At 45.9% G+C, this 17,790-nt stretch overlaps 1 protein-coding gene across 2 annotated transcripts in view; it reads right to left on the bottom strand.

Moving 5' to 3' along the window:
* Nucleotides 1–15,370, bottom strand: part of LOC143839011 (uncharacterized) — a 32,780-nt gene extending 17,410 nt beyond the window's left edge. The window contains exons 1-9 of one of the 2 annotated variants that reach the window (XM_077340896.1): nt 15,089–15,370; nt 13,685–13,711; nt 5,973–5,993; nt 4,990–5,013; nt 4,471–4,491; nt 3,451–3,474; nt 2,933–2,953; nt 1,913–1,936; nt 743–766 (exon numbers count right to left, since the gene is read on the bottom strand). In XM_077340896.1, coding sequence (XP_077197011.1) covers nt 743–766; nt 1,913–1,936; nt 2,933–2,953; nt 3,451–3,474; nt 4,471–4,491; nt 4,990–5,013; nt 5,973–5,993; nt 13,685–13,711; nt 15,089–15,220 — 318 coding nt within the window. In that variant the 5' untranslated portion in view covers nt 15,221–15,370. The remainder of the gene's footprint in view (nt 1–742; nt 767–1,912; nt 1,937–2,932; nt 2,954–3,450; nt 3,475–4,470; nt 4,492–4,989; nt 5,014–5,972; nt 5,994–13,684; nt 13,712–15,088) is intronic. The other variant, XM_077340897.1, reaches the window with a different exon arrangement.
* Nucleotides 15,371–17,790: the final 2,420 nt, after the last annotated feature.

Raw genomic sequence — 17,790 nt, 5'->3', positions numbered from 1 at the left:
CTGCTTTGATATCACTGGCCGTGATGCTCGGGGTCTCTGTCCATGCCCAGCCGGGAAGTAAATGTCGCGCTGCATCATGGCCTAGGTTCCGTGGGAAGCGGCTTGATGGGAGCCAACAGGCGTCTACCTCCATTGAGCGTCCCAGCCGCCTGGCCACAGGCCCCTGGCCTCCCAGCCAGGTAGGCCACGCCTCTTTGGGGCCGGTCTCTTTAAAGAGACCACCTCCCCCAGGGGGTCCCATGTGCAAACGGGCCACCCTGCCAACAGGCTCCTTACCTGGGTCAACCTGCCGCTGTGACAAATTATAATTAACACTAAAACAAAGATAACAGGACGGGAGGGTGGGTAGCTGTTCTGGCGGCTGGATGCGGATAGGCCAAGCAGCCACGTGCAGGGGTTTATATAGCCCAGCTCGGCCCCCTCCACTTGACCAGGGAGCCGTGGCCAAGCCTGCCTGGGAGCAGGGGTCACTCCCTTTTTTGGCGCCGCGGCGGCGACAACGGCAGCCACGGTAAGTCCGCGGCTGCTTATTGTGTTAACCTTGTCTGGAGCTGAGGCTCCAACAGGCTGGAGGGGCTAATCCACCTATCCTCATTACATGAACACCAGCCTGACCCTCTCCCAGGCATGGCTCAGTTTAGGGATCCAGCACCCCACCTTACTGAGGGACATCATCTAGTCCCCAGAGAGAAAAAACATTAAGAATCATAGACAAAAAGCACCAAGGATTTAAAATACTCACTTCATCTGTTGCTGGTGGAGTTCCCTGTATTTAATGAGAGGGGGAAAATGCATTAGAGGCTGATTTATTATAAAGACGGACTTTTAAAATCTACCTGCTCCCAGGAAGTGTTATTATTTCCATAAACTGTATTTGAAGCAGAAATAGCTCTTCAATTTACATACATGCATGAGTAAATAATTAAGTTCTGCTCAATGCTATTTATGTTAACCCTGTCAGGATCTTAGGCTCCAACAGGTTGTACTGTTTCCTCTGCAGAATGAAATGAAAAAGAAGCATGAGAGACAGTCCTCCTTTAAAAAGGAGGTCGGGAAATGGCAGCTAAGAGAAGTGTGTAGCCTTATCTAATTAAAGTGTAAAAGTTGTTCTGTAGCATTAAGAAGTACATGAGGAGGTTGGGACTGTCCTATGAGCAGTGAGAAATAGCGGCCGCGGATTGCCGCGGCCGCCGTTGACGCGGCGGGGGCGCCCGGCAGTGACGCGGCTCCCCTGGGCGTCATCAGGCTGCGCGGCCTGAGAAGGGCGGGGCGCTCGGCTATAAAAGGCCGAGCGCGCAGGCGCCAGCCCTCTTTTGCGCCAGCCGCGGCCGGGGACAGACACCCTCCCACCCTCCCAGTGGTTAAGTTGTTTTCATCGTCGCAGCCGCGGTTATGCTCGGTAGGGAGCCTGTTGGCAGGGAGGCCCACCTGCGTGTGGATCTCCCTGAGGTGGGGGTCTCATTAAGGAGACCGGCTAGGACCCGGGCATGGCCTACCCGGCTGGGAGGCCAGGGGCCCGGGGAGCCAAGCGGCGAACGGGTACCAATGGAGGCGGACGCCCTTTGGATCCCGTGTTGCCGCTTCCCTGAGTTCCGCGGCGGAAGGCATCCCATCCTCCCGGCTGGGAGCGAGGAGTGGAGCCTGGGCGCCGCGGTCCGAGTTTACAGCCGGACGGCTGACGGGGTCAGGCTCCCTTGCCAGCATAAGGCCAACCCTATGTTGGGGTTGTTTGTTCAATAAACGGCTGCGGCCAAGTTATTTGCCAAACAAGGAGTCATGTCATTGCTGGAACAGTCGCCACCTGCTAGTCAATAGCAACACTAGTTGAAAACTGAGGGGCATCATCTAGTCCCCAGAGAGAAAAAGCATAAAGAATCATAGACAAAAATCACCAAGGATTTAAAATACTCACTTCTCCTGTTGCTGGTGGAGTTGGCTGTTTTTAATGAGAGGGGGAAAATGCATTAGAGGCTGATTTATTATAAAGACGGATATTTAAAATCTACCTGCTTTCAGGAAGTGTTATTATTTTCCTCATCTGTATTTGAAGCAGAAATAGGTCTTCAATTTACATACATCGATGAGTAAATAATTAAGTTCGGCTCAATGCAATTTAATTTAACCCTGTAATATAATTTTTATAATTTCTCAGTGACCACCACATAGAACGGGATTCAGCTGATGAAGCTTTCCTCAACTTGCCCAATACAAACCACTGATATCTGCTCAGCATGAGAACTGCACGATGCCGACCCGCCCTTCCCTCATGTGCCATTAGCTCAGTAAAAATCATCGACCTCCATCTCTGTCTGTCTTTGGAATATTCTAGATGTTAATTAGAAATCCATTAATTCCCCTGGACCTAATTTCTTCCTGGAATACCTTAAATATTCTGGTATTTCTGTAACAACAATATGTAGATTTAGCTGACGGGTTTATGTCCTGCTTACCCAATCCAAACCACAGATTCCTAGTGATATTCTCAGCATGAAAATTTCAGGATATTTATCAACCCCGCTTTGATATAGATTTTCCTAAAGACAAATCATCCACCTTCATGGACTTTCTCTTCATCCCTCCATGGAAAATTCTTGTCATTAAGAGAAACTCTCATGATTACAATTAAATATATTTGTCCCGGAATTACAACAGTCTTTCCAATTCAACCTGAGGAGAAACCGGCAGTCGGATGATCATATAGTAGGAGGGGCAAATCCACCTATCCTCATTACATGAACACCAGCCTGACCCTCTCCCAGGCATGGCTCAGTTTAGGGATCCAGTGCCCCACCTTAAGTGAACTGGTATATTTTCTGTGTTCCCTTTGTCACAGTGGGCATCAGCCCTGGCCATGACGGACTAGGCCTTGTGGAACTAGAAGGCCTGGCTCCTCCCCCTCCAAGGTGTGCCACCAAGGATTTAGAATACTCACTTCTGGTTCTAATGTTTCTTCCTGTATTTAATGAGAGGGGGAAATGCATTAGAGGCTGATTTATTATAAAGACGGACTTTTAAAATCTACCTGCTCCCAGGAAGTGTTATTATTTCCGTAATCTGTATTTGAAGCAGAAATAGGTCTTCAATTTACGTACATGCATGAGTAAATAATTAAGTTCTGCTCAATGCTATTTATGTTAACCCTGTCAGGAGCTGAGGCTCCAACAGGTTGTACTGATTCCTCTGCTGAGAGAAATGAAAAAGAAGCATGAGAGACAGTCCTCCTTTAAAAAGGAGGTCGGGAAATGGCAGCTAAGAGGAGTGTGCAGCCTTATCTATTTAAAGTGTAAAAGTTGTTGTGTAGCATTAAGAAGTACATGAGGAGGTTGGGACTGTCCTATGAGCAGTGAGAATAGCAACACTAGTTGAAAACTGAGGGGCATCATCTAGTCCCCAGAGAGAAAAAACATTAAGAATCATAGACAAAAAGCACCAAGGATTTAAAATACTCACTCCATCTGTTGCTGGTGGAGTTCCCTGTATTTAATGAGAGTGGGAAAATGCATTAGAGGCTGATTTATTATAAAGTCGGACATTGAAAATCTACCTGCTTTCAGGAAGTGTTATTATTTTCCTCATCTGTATTTGAAGCATTAATAGGTCTTCAATTTACGTACATTGATGAGTAAATAATTACGTTTGGCTCAATGCAATTTATTTTAACCCTGTATAATAATTTTTATATTTTCTCAGTGACCACCACATAGAACGGGATTCAGCTGATAAAGCTTTCCTCAACTTGCCCAATACAAACCACTGATATCTGCTCAGCATGAGAACTGCACGATGCCGACCCGCCCTTCCCTCATGTGCCATTAGCTCAGTAAAAATCATCGACCTCCATCTCTGTCTGTCTTTGGAATATTCTAGATGTTAATTAGGAATCCATTGATTCCCCTGGACCTAATTTCTTCCTGGAATACCTTAAATATTCTGGTATTTCTGTAACAACAATATGTAGATTTAGCTGACGGGTTTATGTCCTGCTTACCCAATCCAAACCACAGATTCCTAGTGATATTCTCAGCATGAAAATTTCAGGATATTTATCAACCCCGCTTTGATATGCATTTTCCTGAAGACAAATCATCCACCTTCATGGACTTTCTCTTTGTCCCTCCATGGAAAATTCTTGTCATTAAGAGAAACTCTCATGATTACAATTAAATATATTTGTCCCGGAATTACAACAGTCTTTCCAATTCAACCTGAGGAGAAACCGGCAGTCGGATGATCATATAGTAGGAGGGGCAAATCCACCTATCCTCATTACATGAACACCAGCCGGACCCTCTCCCAGGCATGGCTCAGTTTAGGGATCCAGTGCCCTACCTTAAGTGAACTGGTATATTTTCTGTGTTCCCTTTGTCACAGTGGGCATCAGCCCTGGCCATGACGGACTAGGCCTTGTGGAACTAGAAGGCCTGGCTCCTCCCCCTCCAAGGTGTGCCACCAAGGATTTAGAATACTCACTTCTGATTCTGATGTTTCTTCCTGTATTTAATGAGAGGGGGGAAAGGCATTAGAGGCTGATTTATTATAAAGACGGACTTTTAAAATCTACCTGCTCCCAGGAAGTGTTATTATTTCCGTAATCTGTATTTGAAGCAGAAATAGCTCTTCAATTTACATACATGCATGAGTAAATAATTAAGTTCTGCTCAATGCTATTTATGTTAACCCTGTCAGGATCTTAGGCTCCAACAGGTTGTACTGATTCCTCTGCTGAGAGAAATGAAAAAGAAGCATGAGAGACAGTCCTCCTTTAAAAAGGAGGTTGGGAAATGGCAGCTAAGAGGTGTGTGTAGCCTTATCTATTTAAAGTGTAAAAGTTGTTGTGTAGCATTAAGAAGTACATGAGGAGGTTGGGACTGTCCTATGAGCAGTGAGAATAGCAACACTAGTTGAAAACTGAGGGGCATCATCTAGTCCCCAGAGAGAAAAAACATTAAGAATCATAGACAAAAAGCACCAAGGATTTAAAATACTCACTTCATCAGTTGCTGGTGTAGTTCCCTGTATTTAATGAGAGGGGGAAAATGCATTAGAGGCTGATTTATTATAAAGTCGGACATTTAAAATCTACCTGCTTTCAGGAAGTGTTATTATTTTCCTCCTTTTTATTTGAAGCATTAATAGGTCTTCAATTTACGTACATCGATGAGTAAATAATTACATTCGGCTCAATGCAATTTATTTTAACCCTGTATAATAATTTTTATATTTTCTCAGTGACCACCACATAGAACGGGATTCAGCTGATAAAGCTTTCCTCAACTTGCCCAATACAAACCAATCCAAACCACTGATATCTGCTCAGCATGAGAACTGCACGATGCCGACCCACCCTTCCCTCATGTGCCATTAGCTCAGTAAAAATCATCGACCTTCATCTCTGACCTTTGGAATATTCTAGATGTTAATTAGAAATCCATTAATTCCCCTGGACCTAATTTCTTCCTGGAATACCTTAAATATTCTGGTATTTCTGTAACAACAATATGTAGATTTAGCTGACAGGGTTATGTCCTGCTTCCCCAATCCGAACCACAGATTCCTAGTGATAATATCAGCATGAAAATTTCAGGATATTTATCAACCCCCCTTTGATATGCATTTTCCTGAAGACAAATCATTCACCTTCATGGACTTTCTCTTCGTCCCTCCATGGAAAATTCTTGTCATTAAGAGAAACTCTCATAATTACAATTAAATATATTTGTCCCAGAACTACAACAGTCTTTCCAATTCCACCTGAGGAGAAAACAGCAGTTGGATGATCATAGAGAAGGAGGGGCTAATCCACCTATCCTCATTACATGAACACCAGCCTGACCCTCTCCCAGGCATGTCTCAGTTTAGGGATCCAGTGCCCCACCTTAAGTGAACTGGTATATTTTCTGTGTTCCCTTTGGAAATAGAAGGCCTGGCTCCTCTCCCTCCAAGGTGTGCCACCAAGGATTTAAAATACTCACATCTGCTTCTGAGGGTTCTTCCTGTATTTAATGAGAGGGGGGAAATGCATTAGAGGCTGATTTATTATAAAGACGGACTTTTAAAATCTACCTGCTCCCAGGAAGTGTTATTATTTCCATAATCTGTATGTGAAGCAGAAATAGGTCTTCTACCTTCCCTCCATGGAAAATTCTTGTCATTAAGAGAAACTCTCATAATTACAATTAAATATATTTGTCCCGGAACTACAACAGTCTTTCCAATTCCACCTGAGGAGAAAACAGCAGTTTATATTTCTCCTGGGACTACAACAGTCTTTTCCAGTCCACATGAGGAGAATACGCCAGTTGAGTGGTCATATATATGTGGAAACAGAAGGCCTGGCTCCTCCCTCCAGTGTGCCCCAACAACCAAAATATGCCCTAGTCAGCTAGGTGATGCTTCGTAGCACCACGTGTCCCAATGTGGCTTTTTTCCCCAATCCGTAGGGAGGTGGGATTACATTGTAATGTAATCCCAAATTCCAGCAAATGTCTTTTAAAAACCAATGTGTGGGGGGCGCTGTTGTTGGGATTTAGAAACTCAGGGCAAACAGGGGCCACACCTGTAACCTGTCCCCTGTGAGGACACGGTGCCTCAATGCACTAGCCGTGTTCCAGAGCATCATCTCCAGTGCAGGATCAGCCTATGTGTCTTGGCCTCTCTTTCTGAATTTAGGGCCATTTCGCATGGCTTCAAAATAGCACAATGGTTGCTAATTGAAAACGCTACTAATTTGGAATAACCCACGACGTCGTAGACAATCTGCAACACTCCTGAAACCGACCCGCAAAAAGCGCTTCGTTGTAGCGCTTTCAGGGGAATCCCAAAAAGTGGATTCACCCTCCGGAAAGCGATACACTCCTGCAACCAATCTGCAACAATAGCGATAAAGACCTATGCGTTAACATTGTTGCGGTTTCTTCAAAGTCCCTCCTCCTGAGCCTGTCCTCCAAACTTCCGGCGAAGCGATCGCCATTTTTTTTCCCTCGAGCGAGTGGAGATCAACGCACCGGCGAGCCTCCGTTTAGCCAGTGAGGCTTCCCAGGCTGCAGTCCCTCCTCAGAGCTGTTTACAGCACAAGAAGCCCGCAGAAGCCCGTTTGCTGATGTATTTTCCCTTTATTTTTCACACTGTTTCGGCTGAAAATCGTGCCCGTGAGGGGGGGGATTTTTTTTCCACTCGGAGGCAGCGTGGCCATGATCAAATGACAGCTCAAACAGAGGCTTCCCCGGCTTCAGTCCCTCCCCTTCAGTCACTAAGCACACACATTTCACACATTCCATTCAGCCGAAAATCGGGCCCGTGAGAGGGGGGGGGGATTTTTTTTTTTTCACTCGGAGATAGCGTGTTAACGATCAAACGATCAAACGACAGCTCAAACACCCCAGGCAGCTGGATGGGTCTCTCCATTGCAACGAATCTACCCAGATTCGTTACAATGGGTGTGTTTTTTTTTAAAAAAAAACCTTCCTTAAAGGGAAAGGGGCTGTTTGGGAGCATGGTAACGGCTGCCCATTAGCTGCTTGACGGCCAGGGGCGGGATGAGCTTGGCAATAGCGCTTCCTTTCTAGCGATTTCTGCCGAGACCGTAAGCCTGTGGGAAACGCTAAAAAACGCAACTGATTCCACTACAAAGCCAGGTATGCAAAACGACGAATTCCACTATTTTAAATGGCGATTTTTCATTCAGTGACCAATTTGCAACAAAGATCCCCATGCGAAAAGGCCCTTAGAGTCTGTTTGTTTGCGATCCTCTCCGGAACAGAGAGATTCAAAAAGGAAAGGTGTCTGAAACGAAACTATGCCAGGAGCTGAGGCTCTACTTATTCCTCTGCTGAGAGAAATGAAAAAGAATCAAGAGAGACAGTCCTCCTTTAAAAAGGGGGGTGGGAAATGGCAGCTAATTTCTTCCCGGAATACCTTAAATATTCTGGTATTTCTGTAACAACAATATGTAGATTTAGCTGACAGGGTTATTTCCTGCTTCCCCAATCCAAACTACAGATTCCTAGTGATAATCTCAGCATGAAAATTTGTGGATATTTATCAAACACACTTTGATATGCGTTTTCCTGAAGACATATCATTCATCTTCATGGACCTTCTCTTCATCCTTCCATGAAATATTCTTGTCATTAAGCCAAACTCTCATTATTCCAATAAAATCTATTTCTCCCGGGACTACAACAGTGTTTCCAATTCCACACAAGGAGAAAACACCAGCCAGATGATCATATCGCAGGAGGAGCTAATCTATACATCCTCACTGCTGATTTATTATAAAGACGGACTTTTAAAATCTACCTGCTCCTAGGAAGTCTTATTATTTCCCTCATCTGTTTTTAAAGCAGAAATAGGTCTTCAGTTTACGTACATGCATGAGTAAATAATTAAGTTCGGCTCAATGCTATTTATGTTAACCCTGTATAATAATCTAAACACCGCCCGAGGCGCCGCGGTCCCCGCGAACTAAATAAATCGCTAAGCGGTTCTGGGGCAGATCTGTCCGTGATGAGGAAGGGTCTGGATTGGACCCTTCCTCTGGATAGACAATTGGAGGGACCAATCGGCAGGTGCAAAGCAGGGCCTTCAAACAGCCACCGCCGCTGAGAGCCCACCCAGAGGACCGCCGCCGGGGTACACCAAGGTTAGTTCCTAGCGCCCGCTGTATTCATCATACAGCGGGCTATATTACTAGTTTCTTATATTTTCGGAGTGACCACCACATAGAACAGGATTTAGCTGATGAAGCTTTCCTCAACTTGTCCAATCCAAACCACTGATATCTGCTCAGCATGAGAACTGCATGATGCCGACCCGCCGTTCCCCCATGTGCCATTAGCTCAGTAAAAATCATCGATCTCCATCTCTGTCCTTCTTTGGAATATTCTAGGTGTTAATTAAAAATCCAGTAATTCCTCTGGACCTAATCTCTTCCTGGAATAATCGCCAGTCCAGAATCAGCCTCTGTGTCTTGGCCTCCCGTTAGGAATTTAGAGTCTGTTTGGGTCCAGTAGCACCTTTAAGACCAACGAAGGTTTATTCAAGGCGTGAGCTTTCGAGTGCAAGCTCTCTTCATCAGACTAAGAACTGACCCTCATAACAGTAGGAATATATAAGCAAAAGTTAATCCTGTTACATTAGCAAACTGTGTCACAGGATCCAAATACAACTACATGACAACTCCCTGAGCTGTGTTTGCAGCTGTGTTTGGATGCTGTGACACAGTTTACTAATGTAACAGGATTAACTTTTGCTTATGTATTCCTACTGTTATGAGGGTCAGTTCTTTGACGAAGAGTGCTTGCATTCGAAAGCTCACACTTTGAATAAATCTTTGTTGGTCTTAAAGGTGCTACTGGACTCTGATTTTATTGTGCTACTCCAGACTAACACGGCTACTCATTTGAATCTATCTTTAGGGTCTGTTTTCTTGCTATCCTATTCTAAACACAGGAACTGATAATGCACAGGCCGGAAGGCCAACATGGCGGCGACAGGGCTTTGGGGAAAATCCCTGATTATGCCCGACATCACCGCCATCCGAGGCCTGGCTTGACTCAGGCCATCAGAAGACCTGTGTTAAAGGAATATGAATTCTTCCACGGCATGGGGAGCGCAGCGGGCTCAGGCAAGGGGTGGATTGGGCCAGCCCTGTGCGTAGTCTAAAGAACCAAGCCTTCATGCCCGGCTCCTCCCCTGACCTTCACACCCAGCTCCTCCCCCAGCCTCTCGCTCCTGCCAGCTCCCCGGCTCCGCGGATCTGGCAGAGGCATCCCCCTATCTCCGCCATTGTGGGAAAGCAGCATGATGCTCTCCACCATTCTGCATCAGGCCTCCCCGGACTCCAATCCCCCTCACCAGCCGCCACAGCTTACCCATGCTCTAGGCACTCTGGCTACACGTTGTGTGTCTGGGGCGTCCAGGATGCCCCTCCCCCATGCATACTGGGGGATGGAAGGGCTTTTTACCCTGGCGCACTCGAATGGCAGCAGCCCGGCTTGGGTGCTGACATACATAATCGGTCAGAGATTCGAAAAGGAAAAGTATCTGAAATAAAACTATGCCAGTATCTTGGAACCCAACAGGCTGCACTGATTGCTTTACCCAGAGAAATGAAAAAGAATTATGAGAGACAGCCCTCCCTGTAAGAATTTGGAGCCTGTTCAATCCTTCGCCAGGCAGCCTTTTCAATCCTTTTCTGAACAGAACATTCAAAAGGGAAAGATGTGTTTAACACTGAACTACAGCAAGGGCTGAACTGAAAAAGCAGAACTGTTTAACAAAAGATATCGAGAAAAAATAGACAAAACAGACTGCTTTTGAAAGGGGGTGAATGGTTAAGAGGACTAAGTGCTGATATCTATTAAAAGGGTTAAGGGTTTTAGGTAGCTTGGGATTAAGGAACACTTGAGGCGGAGGGGCTGTACTGTGCCAAGACACCTAATGAGAAAAAGCCCCGAAGACTCACCATAGGGGCCGTTGCTGCAGCGGGTGAGAGAGCGGCAGAGGACACGCTGGCTGGGAAGAACTCCCAGTCCCAAGCATCTCCGGTAGTCGCGCATTGCGTGACTTTTAGAAGGGAGGGGCCGAGCGAGCTTAAAAGGAGAGGCCTGACGTGGCTCGGCCTCTTCCTGCTCCTGCTGCCCTCGGGGAACGCGAAACCCACCCACCCTCCCTGTTTTTTGGGTAGAAAGGGTTATGTTGTGTTATCGTTGTGTTGCAATGTATTGTCACAGCCGGCGGAATTGGGGGCATGGAAAATGGTCAAGGATGGGGTGGCCAAGCTTGCGTGCTGGCCTCCCTTAGATTTGGGGGTTCCCTTAAGGAACTGCATGGATGCTAAAGCCTGATTGAAGGATAGCATTTCCAGGAGGCAGGATAACCCAACAGAGGCGGACGCCCAGTAGGGTTATTCCACTTTGCCACCTCCCAATTTCAGCCTGCCATCGTGTTTGGGCTATGTAGCCTGCAGGGCCAAGGTGTCCTGTAATAGGGGCAGGCTGGATCTGGTTGCTTGTGGTCGGCTGACCACAAGATGTTTAGACCTTTTCCATGCTTACCATGCTCACAGGTTGAATAAAAGCTGTGGCCGAAATTTAATGCCAAGTCATGTGTCAGTGTCCTTATTAAGTGATCATAAACCCTGCAAAGCAACTGAGATCCCAGAGGAAAACAACATTATGACTCTTGGATTGAAGCCACATAGGGGGCAAACTATTCACAGATGCTTGTTCAGGCTCAGGTACATACTTAAATAAAGAGGGGAGATGAAATGCAGTAATGGCAGCTTTATCCTCAAGACAGATACTTAATACCAGTGGTCCCCAACCCGCAGGCTGTGGCCCGGTGCCGGGCCGCAGCTCCCTGCCCCCCCCAAAGCGGGAAGCTCGCCAGGCCGCGAGCAAATCGGCTGCCGAGGCGGCTGATTAGCTCGCAGCCCGGCAAGCTTCTTGTTTTGGGAGGGGGGGGAAGAGAAGCTTGCCGAGCCGCAAGCTAATCGGCCGCTTTGGCGGCCGATTTGCTGGCGGCCCGGAGGGGCCGGGAGAGGGAGCCGCGGCCGTGCGCGGACTGCCGCACATGTGCGTTTGCACCCCTGCCGGGTGCAAAAGCACATGCGTGGCAGTCCGCGCATGCGCATTTGCGTTGGGGCTGCCGCGCGTGCGCGGGCCCCCAGTCCGCCCTCTCCCGCCACTCCGGAGCAGCGGTCCGCAGCAACCGGAAGGTTGCGGACCACTGTTTAAGACGATACTTGCTCTTCTAAGGTTTTAACATTTTGAAAACTTTCTTAAAAGGAGGTTATAAACATGTTTGTAAACCCTTGTAAGGTTGCATCTCATTAACTGCAGAAATTGATACTTTAGGTGTTCCCTTTGTCAATGTGGGCACCATCAGGGGCCATTCCATACCAGGCTCATGTGGCTACAGAAGGCCTGGATCCTCCATGCCTATGGCATGCCAACACATATAAAACAGGCCCCAAGCCGGCTCCATGATGCTTTGCAGAACCACGGGTCCCTGGGCAGGGTTAGTGGCTGCTAACATAGGCTCCTTCAAACCATGCCAGGCTGTGCGGCTCACATCTGTGTAATCAATAAATCTGTGGCCAATATTTCACCCACATGGATGTCTGTGCCTTCTTCCTTCCCAAAAAACCTGCCTGCAAGTCAAATGCATTAGTGGCAATTTGAGCCGCCAAAAAATAATTAAAAAAAACTAAGAAGCTACCTGCTTCCAGGAATTATTATTTCCCTGGTGTTTAATAGAAGCAGAAATAGGTCTTAAATTTATGTAAATTCATGATAAAAAACGCAATGCAATTCATGTCAACAATTTCTAACCATATCTCAAATTTTCTGGTGTTCCTATAAGGCCCTCATCTGTATTATTTCCCTCATCTATATTCGAAGCAGAAATAGGTCTTCAATTTATGTACATGCATGAGTAAATAATTAAGTTTGGCTCAATGCTATTTATGTTAACCCTGTATAATAATTTCTTATATTTTCTGAGTGACCACCACATAGAAGAGGATTCAGCTGATGAAGCTTTCCTCAACTTGTCCAATCCAAACCACTGATATCTGCTCAGTATGAGAACTGCATGATGCCGACCCGCCGTTCCCCCATGTGCCATTAGCTCAGTAAAAATCATTGACCTTCATCTCTGTCCTTCTTTGGAATATTCTAGATGTTAATTAAAAATCCATTAATTCCTCTGGACCTAATTTCTTCCTGTAATACCTTAAATATTCTGGTATTTCTGTACCAACAATATGTACATTTACCTGACAGGGTTATGTCCTGCTTCCCCTATCCAAACCAGAGATTCCTAGTGGTAATCTCAGCATGAACATTTCAGGATATTTATCAAACACACTTCTGTATGAGTTTTCCTGAAGACATATCATTCACCTTCATGGACTTTCTCTTCGTCCTTCCATGAAAAATATATATTCCTACTGTTATGAGGGTCCGTTCTTTGATGAAGAGTGCGTGCACTCGAAAGCTCAGGCTTTGAATAAATCTTTGTTGGTCTTAAAGGTGCTACTGGACTCTGATTTTATTGTGCTACTTCAGACTAACGTGGCTACTCATTTGAATCTATCTTTAGGGTCTGTTTTCTTGCTATCCTATTCTAAACACAGGGACTGATAATGCACGGGCCGGAAGGACAACGTGGCGGTGACAGGGACTAAGTGCTGATATCTATTAAAAGGGTTAAGGGTGTTAGGTAGCATGGGATTAAGGAACACTTGAGGAGGAGGGGCTGTACTGTGCCAGGACACCTAATGAGAAAAAGCCCCGAAGACTCACCATTGCTGCCGTGGGTGAGAGAGCGGCAGAGGACATGCTGGCTGGGAAGAACTCCCAGTCCCAAGCATCTCTGGTAGTCACGCATTGCGCGACTTTTAGAAGGCCGCTTTGGCGGCCGATTTGCTGGCGGCCCGGAGGGGCCGGGAGAGGGAGCCGTGGACGTGCGCGGACTGCCGCGCACGCGCATTCGCGCCCCTGCCAGGCGCAAAAGCCAGGGGATCCAATGCCCCGCCTTAAGTGAACAGGTATATTTTCTGTGTTCTCTTTGTCACAGCGTGCAGCAGCATTGGCCATGACAGACTAGGCCCATGTGGAAATAGAAGGCCTGGATCCTCCCTCCCCACGGTGTGCCACCAAGGATTTAAAATACTCACTGCTACTGGAATTTCTGGTGCTGGTTCCTGTATTTAATGAGAGGGGAGAAATGCCTTAGAGGCTGATTATAATAAATCGGACTTTTAAAATCTACCTGCTCCCAGGAAGTGTTATTATTTCCCTCATCTGTATTTGAAGCAGAAATAGGTCTTCAATTTATGTACATGCATGAGTAAATAATTAAGTTCGGGTCAATGCTATTTATGTTAACCCTGTATAATAATTTCTTATATATTCTGAGTGACCACCACATAGAACAGGATTTAGCTGATGAAGCTTTCCTCAACTTGTCCAATCCAAACCACTGATATCTGCTCAGCATGAGAACTGCATGATGCCGACCCGCCGTTCCCCCATGTGCCATTAGCTCAGTAAAAATCATCGATCTCCATCTCTGTCCTTCTTTGGAATATTCTAGATGTTAATTAAAAATCCAGTAATTCCTCTGGACCTAATTTCTTCCTGGAATAATCGCCAGTCCAGAATCAGCCTCTGTGTCTTGGCCTCCCTTTAGGAATTTAGAGTCTGTTTGGGTCCAGTAGCACCTTTAAGACCAACGAAGGTTTATTCAAGGCGTGAGCTTTCGAGTGCAAGCTCTCTTCATCAGACTAAGAACTGACCCTCATAACAGTAGGAATATAGAAGCAAAAGTTAATCCTGTTACATTAGCAAACTGTGTCACAGGATCCAAATACAACTACATGACAACTCCCTGAGCTGTGTTTGCAGCTGTGTTTGGATGCTGTGACACAGTTTACTAATGTAACAGGATTAACTTTTGCTTATGTATTCCTACTGTTATGAGGGTCAGTTCTTCGATGAAGAGTGCGTGCACTCGAAAGCTCAGGCTTTGAATAAATCTTTGTTGGTCTTAAAGGTGCTACTGGACTCTGATTTTATTGTGCTACTTCAGACTAACGTGGCTACTCATTTGAATCTATCTTTAGGGTCTGTTTTCTTGCTATCCTATTCTAAACACAGGGACTGATAATGCACGGGCCGGAAGGACAACATGGCGGCGACAGGGCTTTGGGGAAAATCCCCGATTATGCCTGACATCACCGCCATCAGAGGCCTGGCTTGACCCAAACTGTCAAAAAACCCATGTTAAAGGAACACAAATTCTTCCACGGCCCGGGGAGCTTAGTGGGCTCAGGCAAGGGCTGGGTTGGGCAAGCCCTGTGCGTAATCTAAAGAGCCAGGCCTTCATGCCCAGCTCCTCCCCCAACCTTCACACTTGGCTCCTCCCCCAGCCTCTCGCTCCTGCCAGCTCCACGGCTCCGCGGAGCTGGCAGAGGCATCCCCCCACCTCCACCATGGTGGGAAAGCAGCATGCTGCTCCCCCCATTCTGCATCAGACCCCCCCGGACTCCAATCCCCCCTCCCCATCCGCCACAGCTTACCCATGCTCTAGGCACTCCGACTCCACGTTGTGTGTCCAGGATGCCCCGCCCCCGTGCATACTCGGGGATGGAAGGGCTTTTTACCCTGGCGCACTCGAACGGCAGCAGCCCGGCTTGGGTGCTGCCGTACATGATCGGTCAGAGATTCGAAAAGGAAAAGTATCTGAAATGAAACTATGCCAGTATCTTGGAACCCAACAGGCTGCACTGATTGCTTTACCCAGAGAAATGAAAAAGAATTATGAGAGACAGCCCTCTTTTGAAAAGGAGGGAGGGGGAATGGTGGCTAAGAGGGGTGCGTAGCCTTATCTATTGAAAGTGTAAAAGGTGTTGCTTAGCATTAGGTTAACAAACACTTAAGAAGGATGGGGCTGTCCTGTGTACATTGAAAAGTGCAAAGCTAGTTGAAAACTGAGGGGCATCATCTAGTCCCAAGAGAGGAAAACATTAAGAATCATGGAGCAAAACCACAAAGGGTTTAAAATACTCACTGGTGATGCTTCAACATCCTATATTTAATGAAAGGGGGGGAAAGCATTAGCGGCAGCGTTATCTTCAAGACAGATACATAAGAATTTACCTGCTCTCAGGAAGTATTAATATCTCCCTAGTCTTTATAGAAGCAGACAAACAGATTAAATTTACATAATTTCATGGGTAAATAATTCAGTACAACTCAATGGAATTCATGTCAACTCTTTGTAACCATATCTTAAGTTTCTGTCAGACTGTGCCTTTGCCTCCCTGTAAGAATTAGGAGCCTGTTCAATCCTTCGCCAGGCAGCCTTTTCCATCCTTTTCTGAACAGAACGTGCAAAAGGGAAAGGTGTGTTTAACATTGAACTACGGCAAGGGCTGAACTGAAAAAGCAGAACTGAGAACTTTAACAAAAGATATCGAGAAGAAATAGACGAGACAGACTGCTTTTGAAAGGGGGTGAATGGTTAAGAGGACTAAGTGCTGATATCTATTAAAAGGGTTAAGGGTGTTAGGTAGCATGGGATTAAGGAACACTTGAGGAGGAGGGGCTGTACTGTCCCAGGACACCTAATGAGAACTGAGATCCCAGAGGAAAACAACATTATGACTGATGGATTGAAGCCACAAAGGGTGCAAAATATTCACAGATGCTTGTTCACGCTCAGGTACATCCTTAAATAATGAGGGATGATGAAATGCAGTAATGGCAGCTTTATCCACAGGACAGATACTTAAGACGATACTTGCTCTTTTAAGTTTTTTACATTTTGTAAACTTTCTTAAAAGGTGTTTATAAATATATTTGTAAACCCTTGTAAGGTTGCATCTTGGGATCTCATTAACCGCAGAAATTGATACTTTAGGTGTTCCCTTTGTCAATGTGGGCACCATCAGGGGCCATTCCAGACCAGGCTCATGTGGCTACAGAAGGCCTGGCTCCTCCATGCCTATGGAATGCCAACACATATAAAACAGACCCCAAACTGGCTCCATGATGCTTTGCAGAACCACAGGTCCCTGGGCAGGGTTAGTGGCAGATGCTGCTAACATAGGCTCCTTCAAACCATGCCAGGCTGTGCGGCTCACATCTGTGTAATCAATAAATCTGTGGCCAATATTTCACCCACATGGATGTCTGTGCCTTCTTCCTTCCCAAAAAACCTGCCTGCAAGTCAAATGCATTAGTGGCAGTTTGAGCCTCTAAAAAAAAAGAAAAACCTAAGAAGCTACCTGCTTCCAGGAATTATTATTATTTCCCTGGTGTTTAATAGAAGCAGAAATAGGTCTTAAATTTATGTAAATTCATGATAAAAAATTCAGTAAAACGCAATGCAATTCATGTCAACAATTTCTAACCATATCTCAAATTTTCTGGTGTTCCTGTAAGGCCCTCATCTGTATTATTTCCCTCATCTATATTTGAAGCAGAAATAGGTCTTCAATTTATGTACATGCATGAGTAAATAATTAAGTTCGGCTCAATGCTATTTATGTTAACCCTGTATAATAATTTCTTATATTTTCTGAGTGACCACCACATAGAAGTGGATTCAGCTGATGAAGCTTTCCTCAACTTGTCCAATCCAAACCACTGATATCTGCTCAGCATGAGAACTGCATGATGCATAATCGGTCAGAGAAGTGATCAGGGGAATGCCGTGGATATAGTTTATCTGGATTAAGTTAAGAAGTGCTTGGGAAGGATGGAACTGTCCGATGAACAGTGAGAAATGCAGCGCTATTTGAAAACTGAGGGGCATCATCTAGTCCCCAGCGAGGAAAACATTACAAATCATAAAGCATAACCACAAAAGATTTTAAATACTCATTGATACTGGTGGTGGTGATGCCTATATTTAATGAAAAGGGGGGGGGATGCATTAGTGGCTGATTTGTTCTAAAGATGGATTTTTTAAATCTTCTTACTCCCAGGAAGTTTTATTATTTCCCTGGTCTGTGCACTGTTGCACTGAGGATGCTGCACTCAATCAGAGACCAGCTCACAAATGGGCTCACAGGGGGCCAAAGCCAGGCAGGCAGTTTGGACAAATGAGATCACTGGGGGCAAGGAATCTGCCCTCCTGGCAGGGAGATGATGGATCCCTGGGCACCCCTAGAACCAAACGTTTAGCAGTCTCGTGCCAGGGCCAGCCCACTGTAGGATGTGTTTGGGTACCAATAAAAGCTGTGGCCTTGTTAACACCAATCTGGAGTCTTGTGTG

This window comes from Paroedura picta, chromosome 5 (genome assembly GCF_049243985.1).
Source record: "Paroedura picta isolate Pp20150507F chromosome 5, Ppicta_v3.0, whole genome shotgun sequence".
Lineage (NCBI taxonomy): Eukaryota > Metazoa > Chordata > Lepidosauria > Squamata > Gekkonidae > Paroedura > Paroedura picta.
This window is presented reverse-complemented; position numbering and strand designations above follow the sequence as displayed.